This window comes from Vulpes vulpes, chromosome 8, assembly GCF_048418805.1.
Source record: "Vulpes vulpes isolate BD-2025 chromosome 8, VulVul3, whole genome shotgun sequence".
Lineage (NCBI taxonomy): Eukaryota > Metazoa > Chordata > Mammalia > Carnivora > Canidae > Vulpes > Vulpes vulpes.
Window position 1 is genome coordinate 86,355,020 of NC_132787.1, and position 20,627 is coordinate 86,375,646.

At 38.3% G+C, this 20,627-nt stretch overlaps 1 protein-coding gene across 2 annotated transcripts; it reads left to right on the plus strand.

Moving 5' to 3' along the window:
- Window positions 1-10,298: 10,298 nt before the first annotated feature.
- Window positions 10,299-20,583, plus strand: DPY30 (dpy-30 histone methyltransferase complex regulatory subunit). 2 transcript variants are annotated; one of them, XM_026016029.2, is made up of 5 exons: window positions 10,299-10,384; window positions 10,621-10,692; window positions 10,778-10,825; window positions 17,507-17,649; window positions 20,231-20,583. In XM_026016029.2, exons 2-5 carry the CDS (start codon window positions 10,657-10,659, stop codon window positions 20,301-20,303), a joined length of 300 nt encoding a protein of 99 aa, XP_025871814.1. In that variant the 5' UTR covers window positions 10,299-10,384; window positions 10,621-10,656; the 3' UTR covers window positions 20,304-20,583. The 2 variants fall into 2 exon arrangements, with proteins under 2 accessions (XP_025871814.1, XP_025871813.1); XM_026016028.2 differs by having other exon boundaries at window positions 10,308-10,520.
- The last annotated feature ends 44 nt before the right edge of the window (window positions 20,584-20,627 follow it).

Sequence of the window (20,627 nt, forward strand, 5' to 3'; positions counted from 1 at the left end):
CTGAGCCACCCAAGGCATCCCAAGGAGCTCCTTTTCAATTAAAAGAAAAAAGTACAATAAAGTGGCCCACTTAGAACCAAGAGATTACTGATCTTGAAAAAGGCAGAAAATGAGAGAAACGAAGACATGGTTGGAGGTAAGGGAGGAGTAGAGTAACAATTGGATTATTATCCTATAGCTGTGTTACTAAGCAAAAACATAATTGTGGGAACTAATCATTTATTTTTATTGAGTCCACATTGTGGTGCATATTATGCATTTATTTGTTAAACAAATTTGTATAGGGGATCCCTGGGTGGCTCAGCGGTTTAGCGCCTGCCTTTGGCCCAGGGCATAATCCTGGGGTCGCAGGATCGAGTCCCGCATCAGGCTTCCTGCACGGAGCCTGCTTCTCCCTCTGCCTGTGTCTCTGCCTCTCTCTCTCTCTGTCTCTCTGTCTCAGTCTCTCTCTCTTTCTCTCTGTCTTTCATGAATAAATAAATAAAATCTTTAAAAAAATGTATAAAGCACAGACAGCATGCCAGGCAATGAGTAAGGTGCCAAGAATATAAGAGGGAATAAAAGATACAGTAGCTAAAAAACTCAAGTAGCAACTAGCAACAGTGGTGAGACATATAACATATAGAATTTCCTGGTGTAGCTGTGGAATTCAAAAATGTATGTATGATATGAATGAAAAATATTATAAGAAATTGGAGAGTAGCATCCCCTTATTAAACAGGACAGCTGTCACTTAGCTCCAGCTGATTTTTGCCTTTCAAAAACATGTGGCATACTGTTGCCATACTTTTAAAACATCTCAAAAGAAACCAGAATTCTGAATTCTTATGTGAAATCTATGGCTGAGGAGATGTTGTCTTAAAATTTAAAATCAAACAAACCAAAAACAAAACTGAGACACCAGTTTGAGATTCTCTAGTTTCCAGAGGATTTGTTTCTAGTGAAAGAGTGAATGAGCTCATGGTTTTGAAATAGTAGTAGGTGTAAGAGTATAAATTGTTATCTAACCTGCTCAACCTGATTTTTAAAGCTATGATGCTGTGGAGGCATATGAAGAGGCAGTTAATACAGAATTTGAAATGAATGCCCTGGAATAGCAATCTAGATTGTCAGAGGGTATATTCAATCATCACTCTGAGTACTTGGTTATAGAAATATAGTATTACATTTCTATATTTATGGTGGGCAGGGCATGTTTACTCTAGCACCTGTGAAAAGCAGGGTAATTGGCAAATGTTAGCACCAAGTGAACCTTGGGGCATGTAGAAAGAGTTGTCTGTTTTCAAGAGTGGTTTCTACCAACTGCAGTTGACTTCAGAGAGCCTTCTTTATCCTTGACATCCTCCTTTCCACCTTGACAGGTAAACTCAAATCCTATAGTCTGGTAGGGATACCTAAGTTTGTCCATTTACTCTCCTTTTTTAGTGTTTTAGTCTGTTTGATGTCCTCCTGCTCCTCCCAGCTTTGCTTAAATACTTATTCTTTGTTAATACTGCTCCAAAGACCCCCTACTTACATATATCTCAACCTCATCTGAACTTCTTTAGAATTTATGCTCTGTATCATTCAATCTAACCTTTAATCAGTTATTATCTTATATTGTCATTTAAATGTATCATGTATGTATATATATCTAATGTAAATGAACTAGAATACAAATTTACTGTAATTTATATTTATTTAAATTACTCAAGGGACACCTTGGTGGCTTAGTGGTTGAGCATCTGCCTTGGGCTCAGGGTGTGATCCTAGGATCCAGGATGGAGTCCCACATTGGGCTCTTTTTTTAAAAAATATTTTTATTTATTTATTCATGAGACACACACACAGGAGAGAGAGAGAGAGAGAGAAACACAGGCAGAGGGAGAAGCAGGCTCCATGCAGGGAGCCTGATGTGTGGGATTCGATCCCGGAACTCCAGGATCATGCCCTGGGCCGAAGGCAGGTGCTAAACCACTGAGCCACCCAGGGATCCCCCCACATCAGGCTCCTTGCAGGGAGCCTGCTTCTCCCTTCTGCCTGTGTCTCCCTCCCTCCCTCTCTCTCCCTCTCTGTGTCTCTCATGAATAAATAAATAAAATCTTAAAAAATAAATTCCTCAAGAGTTTAAGATCCCTTAGATCACCTTCTTGGTGATTTGCTAGAAGGACTCATGGACTCAGAATATAGTCATAGCTATGATTTATTACAGCAAAAGGATAGAAAGCAAAATTAGCAAAGGGAAAAGGCACATGAGGCAAAGCCTGGAGAAAACCAAGCACCTGCTTCCAAGAGTCTTCTCTCAGTAGAATCACACAGGACATATTTAATTCCTCCAGCAATGAATTCTGACAACATGTGTGTAATATTGTCTACCATGACACTCATCAGAAACTCAATGCTTGGGTTTTTACTGGGGCTGAGCATGTAGGCACCCTCTGGCTACGATATACCAAAATTCCAGACTCCTAGAAGCAAGGCAGGTATATAGAAGAAACCATAGTGTTTGTACAAAAAGTTTAAGCCACTCTCATCATTTAGGGAAAGTTTTGTATTTGTGTAGGGAACTGTTTATCATTCAAATTCCCAGATACCAACTTTGGGAGCAGGCCTTTCTAAGGATAGCAGTTTCAGGCTTGCTATGTTAACTCTTTTCTACACACAACCCACAAATACTTGGGTAAAGGGAAGTGTGAACTGGAAGATTTTTCTTTTAGTACTATCATACAACTGATTAGACTGATTGCTCACATAAATATTCTTCTCCAACACTGCATGTGTTAGGTACAACAAACTGTATATTTTCCAATTACAGAAAATTTATCTAAATATTTTTACCCTATTTATTTATTTGAGAGAGGGAGAGAGAGGGAGAGAGTGTGAGCATGCAAATGGAACGGGGGGGGGGGGGGGGGGAGGGGAGAGGGAGAGAGAGAATCCCAGCAGGCTCCATGCCCAACACGAGCCTACTTTGGGGCTTGATCATGACCTGAGACAAAATCAAGAGTTGGATGCTTAACTGACCGGGTCACATAGATGCTCCTATTTATTTTATTTTATTTTATTTTATTTTATTTTATTTTATTTTATTTTATTTTATTTTATTTTATTTTATTTATTTATTTTATTTTTTATTTATTTTTAAAATATTTTATTTATTTATTCACGACACACACACACACACACACACACACACACACAGAGAGCGAGGCAGAGACAAGCAGAGGGAGAAGCAGGCTCCATGCAGGAAGCCCGATGCTGAACTCAATCCAGGGACCCCAGGATCACTGTCTGAGTCGAAGGCAGGAGCTAAACCGTTGAGCCACCCAGGGATCCCCATGCCCTAGTCTTTTTATTTTTTTTTATTTTTTATTTTTTTTAGAAATATGGGGCATTGCCACATATTATTTATTATTTTTTTAAATTTTTGTTTATTTATGATAGTCACACACACACACACACACACACACACACACACACAGAGGCAGAGACACAGGCAGAGGGAGAAGCAGGCTCCACGCAGGGAGCCTGATATGGGATTCGATCCCGGGTCTCCAGGATCATGCCCTAGGCCAAAGGCAGGCGCCAAACCACTGCGCCACCCACCCTAGTCTTTTTATTTTAAAGGAAATTCATGCTTTTAGGGGGGGAAAAAGTTCAAGCAATATACAAGTTTGGAAAAAACAAAGACTCCCTCAGCATTTTCCCTTTTAATATTTTGTTTTATATCCCAGGCTTTTTGCTATGCACATACAAATATATACATACAAAAATAGATTCTTACTATAGAGATTTTCCTATAACATGCATTTTTCACATAAAATTATGTAGCAAATGTTTTTCATACCAGTACCTATGGATCTATTTTAATCTTTTCAGTGTTTACACACTAGCCCATTGTATTATCATAATTTAACCTATTCCCAATCTTTTCCCGCTAAAAACTATGGTACAATAAGTATCCTTCAATTCATACATTTTTTTTGTATTTCTATGGGATAAAGTCGTGGAAGTAGAAATGGTGTGCCAAAGTGAAAATTCTGTTTTAGTTTATCCCTCTTATGGTAAACTATCTTGAAGTCTTTATATAACATGCAGCAATGAATTTTTTTTTTTTTTTTGAGAGAGAGAGAGAGATCAGGGAGGGGCAGAAGGAGAGGAAGAGAGAATCCTAAGCAGGCTCCACACTCTAGCCTGGAGCCTGACATGAAACTCAGTCTCACAACCATGGGATCATGACCTGAGTGGAAATTAACAGTTGGGCACTTAACCAACTGAGCCACCTAGGCACCCCAACAGTATTTTTTGACTGGCTATTCAGCGTCCGTTCCCTTTCTTTTCCATTCCTACCCATTCTAAGGCTTTTTCTTGTAGAACCAATCCCCTCCCATTACATAATGTTCATACAATTCCAGTGGGATCAACTACTACCAGGTCACATCCTTGTCACTGTTGAGGAATGGACAGTAATTCAGGTCCATGCTAGTCAGTACATGACATCCACTTTATCAACGTAACTGGTTCAAAGTGGACAGATCAAAGCAAAGTTCAGACTTGTGGTACATGGGTGGACCTAGAGAAGTGATGCTTTGTTTTTGAATGTGAAAAAGAAAGCATGTTGTCCTGAGTACTTCTAGCAATGATTTCTTTACCATGAGAAAGCAGCCTGAGATTGAAGCTGATACATTAAAGAGATGAAGGTAAGAAAATTGTAGACAAACAGTATAAAAGCCACTGACTAGACCTTGTTAGATACCCACCTTACTACCAGGGTTTTCAATTGTTACTCAAAAGTCTGGTTTGTTGCTTAACAAACTGGAATTGAGATTTGTTACTGGAATCCCAAAGGATACTATCTGATACATTTGTCCTCTATTTATGCACAGCCTGGAGCACAATCTTTGGAATGAGATGGATATGGGTTGAAATTTCACTTAGCCACGTGAGTATGTAACATTATGTGACAATTTTGTTTTCCTTTTTTTTTTTAAGTAGGTGTCACACCCAGGGTGGAACCCAACACAAGGCTTGAACTCAGACTCTCAGATCAAGACCTGAGCTGAAAAAGAGTTGGACGCTAAATTGATTGAGCCACCCAGGCACCCTGACAATTTTCTGAGTCAATTTTATTATTTTCTTTATGGGGATAATTGTATCTGTTTTACGGGGGGATTACAGTATTATGTGGTAGAATATGTAAATCACTTCACTTGAACCTAGTTGGGAATTCTAATTCAATTTTTTTAAATTCAGGTTTTTTAGGGGGGTTCTTTCTCATATGGATACATCAGCAATGCATTCTGATAATGATACTATAAAGAAAAACACATTTACATAGTAACCTGGTATTAAAATTAGGTGGCATAACTACCAATTTCTATTTTGCTGCCCATGTTTGTCTTTAAGAGAAAAGGTTTCAGGGCATCTGGCTGGCTCAGTAGAGCATGTGACTCTTGATTTTGGGATCATAAGTTCTAACCCTACATTGGGAGTAGGGATTACAAAAGGGGGGGTGGTTTCAATATAAGTTAACATGGAATGGCTCTGGATATTTTAAGATTAAAAGATATCACGGGTGGCTGGGTGGCTCAGTCAGTTAAGTGTCTGATGATACAAGGGTCATGGGATTGACAAGCTACTGAGTCTAGCTCCCTGATCAGCTGCTACTCTCCTTGGCTCCCTCTCCCTTTGCTCCTCACCTGGCTGTCCCATGCACTCTTTCTCTCTCTGGAATAAATAAATAAATCTTTAAAAAATGATATCAAAGTTATATATTGTACTTATTACTTAATAACCCATGACCTATTTATAAATATATATTTGGATTCTAAAAAGAAAACATAAAGCATCAAATCAACATTTAAAAATTATTTTATTTTTTCATGAGAACACAGAAAGAGAGAAGCAGAGACATACGCAGAGGGAGAAGCGGGCTCCATGAAAGGAGCCTTATGTGGAACTCGATCCTGGGATTCAAGGATCACAACCTGAGCTGAAGTTGGATGCTTAACCGCTGAGCCACTCAGGCATCCCAACATTTTTTTCTTTAAAGGTTTTAAGTAATCTCTACATCCAATGTGGGGCTTGAACTCATAACCCTAAGATCAAGAATCACATGCTTTTCCAACTGAGCCAGCCAGATACCCCTAAAATCAACACTTTTAAAAAGTGAAAATCATTTTGAAAATCTTAAAACAAAATCTAAATATAACCAACCTGTTATGGAGAAATGGAAGGAATAATGGACAGTTTAGGGATTGGAAACTGTAGTAAGTTTAGCTTTTTTATTACCCTCTTTGCTAAGATCATGTCTGTATCATAAAAATTCAGACACATTCTATTCATGTCTTTATTTTTTTTTTAATTTATGATAGTCACACAGAGAGAGAGAGAGAGAGAGAGAGAGAGAGGCAGAGACATAGGCAGAGGGAGAAGCAGGCTCCATGCACCGGGAGCCCGACGTGGGATTCGATCCTGGGTCTCCAGGATCGAGCCCTGGGCCAAAGGCAGGCGCCAAACTGCTACGCCACCCAGGGATCCCTATTCATGTCTTTAAAAGGCCATTTGGGGGTCACCTGGGTGGCTCAGTGGTTGCATCTGTCTTTGGTTCAAGGCATGATCCTGGGGTCCCGGGATCGAGTCCCACATCAGGGTCTCTGGAGGGAGCCTGCTTCTCCCTCTGCCTATGTCTTTGCCTCTCCGTGTGTCTCTCATAAATGTATAAACAAAATCTTTTTTTTAAAAGCCCATTTAGCATATTATTTGGTATACCAATATTTCTGAGATGATGATGGTGATGGGGTGGTTGGGCATGGGGTTTGGTAGCAGAGACACAGGAGCTATGGGTAAAGTAGTTGTCTTTTTATCAGACACCAAAAGAGACTTCCTTGGAAAATGAGTAACCAAATCTAGAATATATATTTCTAGGTCTTCTTCAGAGGTAGTTGGTGTCCCTTCCCACAAACTGTCCTCAGAGGGCCCATTTACACTCAATAAATTCTATGTCTTCCTTTGCAAATATGTTAGCGTTTTTGTGTATGAGTGTGTACTGAATCATGTACTTTATTTGAGCAATTTCTCCCAAATTAATTAAAAGAAAACAGAATAGGAACAAAAAAGGTGACTATGGGGACACCGGGGTGGTTCAGTGATTGAGTATCTGCCTTTGGCTCAGGGTGTGATCCCAGAGTCCTGAGATTGAGTCCAACATTGGGCTTCCTGCATGGGGCCTGCTACTCCCTCTGCCTGTGTCTCTGCCTCTCTCTCTCTCTGCTGTCTCTCATGAATAAATAAATAAAAACCTTTAAAAAAGTAGTCTATGTTATTATAACAAAGCAGTAGTTATAGATAGAATGTCTCACTTATATTTATATAGCTTCACACAAAGCAGTTTCATCTATTTTATCTCATTTGATCCTCTACACGAATTATTATCCTAATCTATATGTGTAAAAACATGAAGCTCAGAAGAGTTAAACTATTTGTTTACTTCCACATGGCAAACAATGAAGGAATCAGGTTCTAATACTCATCTAATCACAAATCAAGTGTTTCTCTACTATATATATTACATTATTCCTAAGTCGGTTTTGTCTAATAGGCTAGTGTTTTATTTTTTTATTTTTATTTTTAAAAGATTTTATTTATTTATTTGAGATAGAGCAAGAGAGAGAATACATAAATCAGGGGTGGGTGGGGGGTGGCAGAGGGAGAGGGAGAAGCAGACTCCCCATTGAGCAGGGAGCCCAATGTGGGGCTCCATCCCAGGACCCAGAGATCATGACCTGAGTTGAAGGCAGACTCTTAACAGACTGAGCCACTCAGTGGCCCCAATAGGTTAATGTTTTGTAAGTGGAATTTGCACCAAGTCTGTAAAAAGGGGGTCAAGCACATAATTTTTCTTTATTATTCTGGATTCTAGAATTCTAGTTCCAGAATCTATAAACTACTGTTTATTCTAAACTTCAAGAAAGACAAGTCTAGAGTGGTGCTTTGGTGCAAGTGCTTGCCTTCCCTATACATTCACTTCTTTTAAAAAACATTTATTGAATATAAGAAATATATGTGGAGATGAATATAACAAATTTTTGCCTTTGAAGAACTAAAAAATCTAATTGTGTTTAACTGCACACAACATATAAGGCAGGATGAGGTAAGTGCTTAGTAGAAAGACATAAAAGCAGATGAGAGGAGTCTTGAACCAAGTTTGGAATGACAAAGCCAAATGAGAGTTAAATGTTCTTCTCATTCTTCTAAGTTATCCCTCTCTAGAGTACACATTATTGCAAATTTCTGTCATAATCATAATTCTCAGGGCCCATCCTCTTTATAATTTTTTAAGGATTTTATTTATTCATTAGAGACAGGGAGAGAGAGGGAGGGGGAGCACAGGCCAGGCAGAGGGAGAAGCAGGCTCCACGCAGGGAGCCTGATGTGGGACTTGATCCTGGGACTCCAGCTTCACGCCCTGGGCCTAAGGCAGGCATCAAACTGCTGAGCCATCCAGGGATCCCCTAGAATTTTTAATTTCATATAAGAACTCAGCATTCTGCAGTCTCTTCAATTAACTTTATAGTTCCTATCATTTTCTTGCTAAGTCATTAACATCATTTCTAGCTGTCATTTTTTCCCCCTCCCATCTCTCTGCTGTGATGGTGTGTTCTTTTTTTCCACAAGTTGTAAATGTAAAAAAATTTGGTGAAGCTTTTTTGTAAACCTCACATAAGTTTTTCCTGGTTTGAGAGAAACCTGGCTGATAGTTAATTATTCTGTTTGCTCCTTTTGGTAATCATATATGCATGTATCTTACACACACACATAAAGATATATATGATCTTTAGTAGTGTCATTGTATGTATTTGTATTCAGTTTTGACTATGGATCAACTCCATATATGTTGTGAACCTTAGTATGTACCAGGCACTGTGTGAAGTACTAAGTTACATAAGACAGGTCCCTGTCTCGAAGGAGCTCATTCTAGCTTCTATTTTACTAAAACTGTCAGTACTTAGAAAATATAAATTAGCAGTTCTCAATTACTTTCTGGAATTTGGAAATATTTATTGAGGGCTTACTATATATTAAGAAATCTACTAATATATGATAATATAGCAATGTACATAACTGTTAAGTTTCCCCAACTATTTTCTAGACATATTCACTGTTATTTCCCACTCCTGAAAAGCATTTAATCTTAATTTATGTATTAGTAAATTTCTGTATCCTTTATATATGTGTCCACATCTTTGTGTCACTCCTACATGAAACATCCTCAAGATGCCTTATGGTAACTGCCACCACTTACAATATTATACAAGTAAACGTCACAAAATTAAACTTTAAAAACGTACGCATAAATCTAGTTCCCAAATTTATTTAATTTTCATCTGTTCAGATTTTGCAGAGGAGCAAAACTTTTTTAGTTGTATTCTTTCTTTTTCAAAACTTAATGTTATAATCATAAATGTTTCTGTATTTCTGGAATCATGACTTTCAATAGCTTACATCCCCTTATATTGGTATGACATATCTAGTCTCCAAATATTTAATATGAAGTTTTCAAACTTTCATACTACAGAGTGCAACTACAAATGGGACTGTTGAATTAAAAGTAGGAACTTTAATGAGTGTTATCACTTGTATTTACATTAAAATAAATGGCAAAAAAAATAAATTAAATAAATGGCATTTATTGGGATCCGAGCAATCCTGTTTGCTATTTACGAGCTGTTAAGTAGAAGGCAAATGATCCTTTGTGTTTTGTTTTGTTTTTGTTTTTCACAAATGCAATAGTATCAACAGTATCACACTTTGGAAAGCCAGTTGCTTTTTGCAAACTTTGATACAAATGTAAGGTAGCATTAACACCGCAGATTCGCATATTGGAGGTCTTGAGCAAGGCTTACCGGGAAATCCCCAAACGCTGCTTCTTCCCCCACCTTTTTAGAGTAAAACACTGACATTCTTTCGCTGACTGCTTGGCTTAGGTCTGATTTTCCGTTCAGAACCACCCAGGGAGTGGGTGACTGAGCTTCCGCAGAAGCTCTCCCCAAAGCGGCACTGGGGGCTGGGCGGGCCGAGCCCCTGCCAGCTGTGGTGGTCCCTGGGTCTGCAGCTGGGGTGGCGCTCGCCTCGGTGTGCAGGCTGCAGAGCCAGTCTGCCGCAACCTTCGAGGCCCGGTCTCGGCCCGGTCTCGGCCAGGACGCCCGCCGACCGCAGCTGGGGAACGTGGACTGGGCCCGGCGCTAGCCACTCCCCGCCGCGGGGCCCCGCGGGGCGGGGGGGAGGGCGGAGTTCTGCGCAGGCGCGGCAGTCGTGCAACATCCGTCACTTACGGCTGAAGCGGTTTGTGCTGGGAGTTGGTGGCGCGGTGCAGGGCTCTTAAGAACGAGCGGCTTGGGCGCGGGTAATCAGCTCCCTCTCCCCTCTTTCCCACCTCTTCTAGGTTCTTGGGACCACCGCGGAGCTTCCGGACCTGATGCGGGCGCCCTGTCTTGGACTGTCCCACCTTGCTCTGCTGCTCCGGGTGCTCCCGCGCCCAGGTGGGGGTGAGGGGCGGGGTCGGGGGCTGGGCTGGACTCCATCCTGGCATCTTCGTGTTGAAATCTCCCGGGTAACTCACGGTTCTTCTTGTTTTCCAAGACTGGTTTCCGGGGATTGTGACTTGCAGGGTCCGCCATGGAGCCAGAGCAGATGCTGGAGGGGCAGACGCAGGTACCAGGAGGCCCTGGCTTCAGGGTGGCGGTGTGCAGCGAGAAGGGGTGGCTCACGGCTCAGTGACCTGTGTTTTGTTTCCTAGGTTGCAGAAAACCCTCACTCTGAGTACGGTCTCACAGACAATGTGGAGGTAATTTCGCCCAGTTCTTATGCCGCATCTGAACGTCTCTTATGAGCTGGAGCAAACTTGGGATCCTTTTTTTTTTTTTTTTTTTTAATTAAAAAAATTTTTTTTGCTAGGTTGCTTTGCACAAGGGAAAACTTTATCAACATGAACTAAATAGTATCAAATCATGGGTAGCTTGTTTTATTAGCAGTAGTAATACCTCGTGCCATGCAGACGTTCACATTAGTTTTGAGTCAAGAGGTTGAACTTCTGAAAGTGATATAAAGAAACAAACATGCGTTACTAATGGAGACTGGCCAATCGTTTGGCTTGGTGGGTATTAATGAATCTGTTGGAACGTTGCTTTGGGAAAAAAAAAAAAGCACGTTTAAAATTACACCCATTGTCTTTGTAGCAGAATAGTGTGCTCGTGGAGTTAACTTGTAATAAATGTTGATTTCTCTGCTGTTCAGTAGAAGATGCGATGCCGTTGGAAGCTATAACACGTAATAGACCTTGGTTTTTGTCTTAGTGACGTCTGAATTCAAAGACTACATGTGAAAAACATACAAAAGAAGATAGACTTTCTTAGAGCTTTTTCGTAGAAGTGCTAGGAGGTGGTTGTTCAAAAGTAGAGGTTATTTTGTAAATGAATGAGTAAACGCCAGGACAAAAGAATTAGCCAAAGCTGGGTAGGATTGGTTAGGAAAATAGAGGCTTCCGGGAGATGTGTGCGTTTTATTGGGAGCGGGTGGGGAAGGAGACATTGCCAGTGATTAAGTTTGGATAAATGCACATAACTATTTCCAAGCTGCTATTATTTCTTTGTGCTGTGTACCAGACACACTGCTAAGTAATTTACATGTATCTTTAGTCCTATAAAGTTGAATACCTTGTGCAAAGTCACCAGGAAGTATAGTGGAGGGCTGTGTGTTAAACGTAGGCAGGTTGACGTTTTTGAGGTACAGTTAAATTGTCTTGACAGTCTTGATCAGTACTAGAGTTCCCTGGTATGTGGAATAACCACTCTGCCTTACAAAACTGCTAGGAATGTTTCTGGGTTTGATATCAGTATATTAAGAAAAACACTTATCTATTTTCATAATGTAACCTTTAATTGAACCTGAAGATATTTTACACCACTTTGTGTTTCATTTACAAACTTCTTTATAGACATCAGTCTTTTCTTTTTCTTCTTTTCTTTTCTTTTCCGCTTTTCTTTTCTTTTTTTCAGCAGTCTTTTCTTGATGATGTTTGTATATGAAGGCAGAGTCATGATAGAGAAGAGCAGTGATTCCCAAAGGCTTTCTCTCAGGTTCTCAGACCAATTTCCGTGGTAGTGAGAAAAAAAATGAGAGTAGAGGGAGTGTTTGATACACTCTTTGGTGATTGGTCTTCCTGCTTCTATAGTTTCATTTTAAGATTTTATTTATTGATGACACAGAGAGAGAGAGAGAGAGAGGCAGAGACACAGGCAGAGGAAGAAGCAGGCTCCATTCAGGGAACCCAACATGGGACTCGATCCTGGGTCTCCAGGATCACACCCTGGGCTGAAGGCAGCACCAAACCTCTGAGCCACCGGGGCTGCCCTGCTTCCATAGTTTTAATTAATTAATTAATTAATTTATATTTATTTATTTATTATTTATGATGGTCACACAGAGAGAGAGAGAGAGGGGCAGAGACATAGGCAGAGGGAGAAGCAGGCTCCATGTACCGGGAACCCGATGTGGGAATCGATCCCGGGTCTCCAGGATCGCGCCCCGGGCCAAAGGCAAGTGCTAAACCGCTGCGCCACCCAGGGATCCCGCTTCCATAGTTTTAAAATGCTCATTCCTTTAATGTATTAATGGAGGTAGAAAAATAATAATAATGTTTGTTAGTAAGATTTTACTTGGCAAAACAGAGTTGACATCCCTATGTTAGTCCTTTTGTTCATAATGTAATTTTTAATTTGTTGTGGTATTTGAGAGTCTAGAAATCACTACTGTATAGTTGCTGCTACTTTTTCTCTTACTCTGTTTCTTTTCTTTTCTTTTTTAATTATTTATTTATTTATTCATGAGGGACAGAAAGAGAGAGAGGCAGAGACACAGGCAGAGGGAGAAGCAGGCTCCATGCCCGGAGCCGGATGTGGGACTCGATGCCAGGTCTCCAGGATCACGCCCTGGGCTAAAGGCGGCGCTAAACCGCTGAGCCACCAGGCTGCCCCTCTTACTCTATTTCTGCCTTTAATGGCTTATAAGTTATAATTTCTTTTTAGGTGCTTGCTTTATAGTTTATCCATGCAAGTTTGACTTCACAATTTACCTTCAAGTGGCATTATTTCTTTTTGTGTAGAGTATAAGAACCTTACTTGTACCAAGGGCTCCTAGGTGCCTCAGTCAGACTCTTGGATTCAGTGTAGGTCCCCCATTGCTTGGGTTGTGAGATTCAGCCCCTCATCAGGCTCCTAGTTCAGCAGGAGGTCTGCTTGAAAGATTTTCTTCCTCTGCCCTTTCCCCAGCTCGGTCCCTCTCTCAAAATAAATAAATAAATCTTCAAACAAACAAACAACAGTATTGTCCCATTTTCTCTCAACTGACCTTTGGAGTGTTGTTATGTTTTACTTCTACGTATAAGTCCTGTAATTCATTTTTTTCTTTTTCTTTCTTTCTCTCTCTCTCTCTTTTTTTTTTTAAGATTTTATTTATTTATTCATGAGAGACACACACACACACACAGAGGCAGAGACACAAGGCAGAGGGAAAAGCAGGCTTCATACAGGGAGCCTGAAGTGGGACTTCATCCCAGGTCTCCAGGATCATGCACTGGGCCAAAGGCAGTGCTACACCCCTGAGCCACATGGGCTGCTGCATTATATTTTTCTTAAAAAGTTAATTATCTTTATTTATTTTATTTTATTTTTAAAAATACTTTATTTATTTATTCATGAGCGACAGAGAGAGAGAGAATGGCAGAGACACAGGCCCAGAGAGAAGCAGGCTCCATGCAGGGAGTCCGATGTGGGACTTAATCCCAGGACTCCAGGATCACGCCCCGGGTTGAAGGCAGTACTAAACCGCTCAGCCACCGGGCTGCCCAGTTAATTATCTTTAAAGAGATTTTTCTGAATATCTGAAAAGTCATTATTTTGTCTTTTTTTTTTTTTTTTTCCTTTGGTCTTTATTCCTGAGATATTTTTGCTGGTATAGATTTGTTCCACTGTCTTTTTGGCTGACATCATTTCTGATAGGAAATCTGCAATCACTTCTGTCTTTGCGTCTCCATATTTAATGTCTCTTTTTTTGGTGCTTTTACGATTTTATTACAGGTTTGTTTTTTTTTTTTTAAGATCTATTTATTTATTCATGAGAGACACAGACTGAGAGAGAGTCAGAGACATAGGCAGAGAGAGAAGCAGGCTCCTTGCAGGGAGCCCAATACAGGACTGGATCCAAGATCCCAGGATCCCATCCTGAGCCGAAGGCAGGTGTCCAACTGCTGAGCAACCCAGACGTCTCTTATTTCAGGTTTTAAATAATTTGATTAGGATGTGTCTTTGTGTAGTCTTTTTTTTTTTAAATTATGCAACTTGTGCTTAGGATTCATCGAGTTTCTTGAATCTGTGGATTGAGTTTTCGTGAAATTTGGAAAATTTCAGCTTTTATTTCTTCAAGTATTTTTAAGAACTCTGTAAGCTTAATTTACTTATGTTTTTCCTCTCTTGAAGATGTGGAAGATGTTATAAGAAATGGTTTACAGCACTGCCTATTTTATTATCTGTATCATTTCTGGGTCTGTTTCTGTGGATTAAATTTTTTCCTCATTATGGGTAGTATATTCCTGCTTCTTTGTCTGTGAAGTGACTTTTTATCAGAGGCTGGGCATTGTGCATTTTACCTTGTTGGATACTGGCTATTTTTGTATTCCTTCAAACATTCTTGAGCTTTGTTCTAGGACTCAGTTAAGTTACTAAGAAACAATTTGATCCTTTCGAGGTTTGCTTTAAACTCTGTTAGGACCAGACTAGCCTTTAATTTAGGGCTAATATCCTCCTCTTTCATCTCCCCTAGAGCTCCATGTATTACAGTTTTCCAATTTTGGGTCACAGGAACATGAACTATTCTTGGCCTCATGTGAGCTCCAGGGATTGTGTCTCTTCATTCCAGGTGCCCTGGGTAGTTATCCTGTATGCATGCACTGATAAGTATTCACCTAAAGACTGCAAGGCAATCTCTTTAATTTCTTTCTGAATATACCTCTCTTCTTCATGCACTCTTCAATACTCTGTCCTACAAATTCTAGTTGTCTTATTTCCCTGAAGTTTTAAGTCTGTCTTCTCAGCTCAAGGAGACTGTTGGGCTCTGCTTTGGTTCTCCGCATTGCATCCTATAAATTTTCTAGGCAGGAGGCGGTAATCTGGGATAATCCTAGTGCTCACCTTATTTTTTCCTCATATTTGTGATCAATGTTATACATAACCCTTAACACCTTTTACCTTTTAGGGAGGTGGTAATTTGGATGTATATATATATATATATTTTTTTTTTTTTTTTTTTTGGATGTATATATTTTTAGATTAATTCAGGATTTGGGCTTAACTAAAATTAAGCATGGCTGTTGGCACATAGTGGATATTCATTAAATGTTTGGATGAAAAAAATAAGAATATTTAGTCAAGGGATTTATTATTACATCTATAGGAGTTGTTTAGGCATTGTTGATTCTTATTGAAGGCATTGAAATGTCATGTAACTGACTAGTTTTTGTCCTGCATGGGTATTATCTGTTGAAGTTTACCAAGGAACAATAAATTCTTAATCCATGAGCAAACAGATAGCAATTTTACACATTAATTAAGCATAGAAGATTATTGTCTCATGTTTCAAAATAAGATGAAAAAATCATGAGCAAAATTAGAATAGTTGGCTGACATAGTTGTGGGAAGTGTCTTTGGAAGTCATGGTGTATATATATATATATATTGTAGGTATATGATTAAAGTTTTTGTTTTTTACCACTTTTTACAAAATAAAATTGTCTAAAAAATTAAGTCTAGAAAATGTTATTTTGTTGTTGACTCATTTATATCCAGTGTGAGTATAATTGAAGCAAAAGTTCATTTTTAATTTTAATTTTAATTTTTTAATTTTTTAAAGATTTTCTTTATTCATAGAGACACAGAGAGAGAGAGGCAGAGACACAGGCAGAGGGAGAAGCAGGCTCCATGCAGGGAGTCCGACGCAGGACTCAATCCTGGGTCTCCAGGATCACACCCCAGGTTGCAGGCGGTGCTAAACTGCTGCACCACTGGGGCTGCCCAAAAGTTCATTTTTTAAAAGTGATTTTATTTTTAGTAATCTTTACACCCAATGTGGGGCTCAAACATACAACCCAAAGATCAAGTGTTGCATGCTCCACTAACTGAGCCAGTCTGGCACCTCAGTATTTCATTTATTTTTAAAAAAATTTTTAAATAAGATTTTATTTATTTATTCATCAGAGACACGGGGGGCGGTGCGGGGGAGGGGGGGAGGCAGAGACACAGGCAGAGGGAGAAGCAGGATCCATGCAGAGAGCCCCATGTGGGACTGGATCCTGGGTCTCCAGGATCAGGCCCTGGGCTGAAGGTGGCGCTAAATCACTGAGCCACTTGGGCTGCCCCCAAAATTACATTTAAATGAAAGTGTTCTTAATAGTGTTTTTCCTTTTAGGTAGCCACTTATTTCTAATTTTCTAAAATGTTTGATTTGTAAAAGAATGAAAAGTTTTTCAATAAAGTAGTTTTTGATGCTCTGGATGTCAGATGAATCTACATGAAAGACCTAAAATTTGAAGGTTCTTAGGAGTAGAAAGTATGTCATTGTTTCTTAAACATCATTTAAATACCATATTAATGATCTTTTCTGTATTAGTAATTCTACCTTTTTTGGCTGTCATTCGATTAATATTTTTTTATTCTATTCACTTTAAAAAATCATGAATGCATTTCTGTAAAAAAAGAAACAAATGGAAAGGCATTCTCATTTTGATAGAGGCTAACCATAAAAATAAAAACAGTGAATACAAAATGGTAGTAAATTTTAGCTATATTCTATTGCCTTTGGAAAGCTCTGAGCCTGAAGCCTGCTGTCTCTGTTAAGAGACTTTAGCAAGTGTTACAGAAGTGTTACAGACCTATTAAGTACCAAAGTGAGACTTTGTCCTTGATACTGTCTGTGATGAAAGAATTGAAACAGGTCTAGCTTTCTTACTGTGCTTCAGTGCTACTTAGTGTCAGACTTTTTTGAAGCATAGTGTAAGAAGGTATTCTTATGAAAAAAAAAAAAAAAACAGTAGCACTTGTATTTACTCCTCAACAGGCAGAAGGAAAGGGAGAAAAGGATCTGGAGATACTGGGGTGTATGGGCTGACTCGGTCTATAGGGCATGCAATACTTGATCTCAGGCTCATGAGTTTAAGCCCTATGTTGGGTGTGGAGCCTACTTAATTTAAAAAACTAAGTAAGTAAAAGAATGAGATACTATGGTGCCTTCAAAGAGAAAAGGTTTAAATGGAATTTAGAGATGGGTCTGGTTTTTATTTTGGCAGAATGATTTGCTAATCAATATTAGCTTTTCTAGTCATTGATTCTGTTAGTGTCATATTATCATTAATTTTTGTTTAGCACTCAAAATAATCCAGTTATTTGTAATATACATGCATGTTTTTTGAATCCACTAGAGGATAGTAGACAATGAGAAGATTAATGCAGAAAAGTCATCAAAACAGAAAGTGGATCTCCAGTCTTTGCCAACTCGTGCCTACCTGGATCAGACAGTTGTGCCTATTTTATTACAGGGCCTTGCTGTGCTTGCAAAAGAAAGGTAAGACAATAGTATCTGTAAATGGAGTTATCAGAGAAAGGAAAATAAAGACTTCTCTATTTGAAATATTGTTATCAGTTATGCTGAGTTATTTTTAAAATATAGGGAATTTATAGATACTAGAGTTTAAAAAAAAATAAGTCAGCCATAACTGAATTCAGATACTTTCATTTATCTGTACTAGTCTTAGATCATATGTATATTTATAAAGCTTTCTAGTCATGGTGTACATGTAATTTTATGTCTTTTTTACTTTATAACAGAAAACTTTTTCTATATCTGCATAGCTTTTGTGATTATAATTTAAATTATAACAATACTGCAATTAATTTAGCCATTTTCTCATTGTTGAACACTTAGGTCCAATTTCCTTTGTTAATATAGGTTAGGCAATTTATATGTTTTCATGTCTCTTTTGCTTTTGTTAAATTACTTAAAAAGATTTTATTTATTTATTTGAGAGTGTGCCTATGTGAGGTGGGGGAGAGGGAGAGGGAGAGGCAGCCTCCCGTCTGAGCAGGGTACTAACTTGGGACTTGATCTCAGGACGCTGGGATAAGGACTTGAACTGAAGGCAGATGCTTAATCGACTGAGCTACCCAGGCACCCTTGCTTAATTATGTTCTTGTGATACTTTTCCAAGAGTTAATTTGCTAGTTTGAGGAACATGACTGTTGTTATGTAGTATATGACACATAAAATCATTTTTCTGTCTAGAAGTTTATCCTTAAAGTTCTACTATCATAGCCTCAACAGCATGAGTGTTGCTATAAACTTTTCTTGCAAAGTTGTTTTTTTTTTTTTTTAAGATTTTATTTATTTGAGAGTGAGTGAGAGAGTGAGAATGAGAGAAGGAGCAGGGGGTGGGGAGAGGAAGAAGGAGATGTCCTGCTGAGCAGAGAGCCTCAGGTGGGGCTCAGTCCCTGGATTCCAGGATCATAACCTGAGCTGAAGGCAGATGCTTAACTGACTGAGCCACCCAAGCGCCGCACTTGCCAAGCGGTTTTGATTTATATTTTTTTGTTAGCAACATTACAGTTTTTTTCTTTACATGTTTTTTCCTATTAATTATACCTAATATCTTTTTGTGTAAGCAAATCCAAAAAGAAAAATGTTTTCTTAAATTATATGTATAAAATAGGATTTGTTTATGACTGCAAGATAGATCTTGGCTCTAATACTGTCAATTAAAATATGGGCATCTTATATATATATATTTTTTGTTCTTTATCTGCAGAAAGCCAGTATATGAGAAATTCTAAGTATTACTTTAAATGCTAGAAGGAAAAATTTGAAGAAGTTTTTAGGTAACATGCTGTTAGTAAATATACTTTTTAAGTAAGGAATTCTGGCAGAATTATTCATGAAATTATATATAGTATGTGAAAAATTGTTTATGTCTAGGCAGTTCAAAAGACCTTACAAATTTAAGGGAATGTTTTGAGATCATTGTAAATTAATTCTAAATATGCCTTTTCATAGTAGGATTTTAAATATCTGATTCCTCCAGCTTTTCATCTTTTGACTTGTTTTCTCAGCAAGAATAATTCATGGAAAAGTGATAAATATAAAATACATCTTTTGTTGACATTTTTTCCTAGTTGTATTGAGAAATAATTGACCTATATTACTGTATAAGCCTAAATCATATAGCATAACATTTGATCTACATATATTGTGAAACGATACCATATCCATCATTTCACATAGATGCAATAAAAAGGAAAAAAAAATAAAAAGAAATTTTCCTTGTGATAAGAACTCTTAGGCACTCCTGTCAACAAGTTTGCTATCTATCACACAGCAGTGTTAGCTGTGGTCATTGTGTCGTATGCCATAGCCCTGGTGCTTATTCATCTTGTAACTGGCAGTGTGTGCCCTTCGATCACTTTTAATTCCCTTTCTTCCACCTCTTAATTTTAAAATATGTTTATGTTCTTAGTTGCTCTGTGTTGTAGCAGTATTAGAATTATTATTGATTTAAGTATTTGAAGTAAAATAGAGGTACATTTTTAGAATGAAACATACCAGAACTAACTTGTCCAAGTGACTATTGAATCCTTTGATTAATTTTTCAGGAGTTCATCCATTTGTCTCAATGATGCTACAGCCATTTTCTTATATTGTTTTTGTACTCTTATTGAAGGTTAATACCTGTGGAGAAAATTGTGCATATTGTAGGTGTATGGTTTGATGAATTTTCAGAACCCAAACATATCCACATAACTTGTGCTCAGATCCAGAAACTGAATACTGTCAGAATTCTCCCTTGTGACCTCTTTAAGTCATTATCCCCCCTGGGTAATCATCATCCCATTGTCAAAAATTACATTTTTGAAACTTGTGTTTTTAGAGTTGTATTTATAATCAGATGTAAGCCACACAAAACTTTCAGTCTCTTTTAACTATATTGCTGATTAACTTGCTTGCCTATTTCACTTACTGTATTTACTACAAATGGCCTTTGAGTGTAAAATGAAAATTAAACTGAAAAAGATGTATTTTCATTATGGAACAATACATTTAAATTAATACACTTAGAATATACATTTCTAAATTATGGATTTCTTTTCCCTTACAGACCACCAAATCCCATTGAATTTCTAGCATCATATCTTTTAAAAAACAAGGCACAGTTTGAAGATCGAAACTGACTTAATTGGGAAGAACAGAAAAATTTGGTTTCTACTGTAGATTTACATGATTAAGAGGCAGCTTTAATTGCCATGATTCCCCCCCCCCCCCCCTTTTTGGAAATATAAGAACCTTCAGGACAACAGAACTCATTTCCGGAATTGCAGAAGAAAACATATTTCCCTTATTTTGATTTAATCACCATACTTATTTAATGAGTGTATTCTGTGCAATTTTTTTCTCAGATTGTCTTTAACTTTGTTTTTAAAATAACCTTCAAAATAAACCGTTAAAGCGTCATTATTTGAAAGTAGTTTTTATTCTATATGGCAAATACTTATATG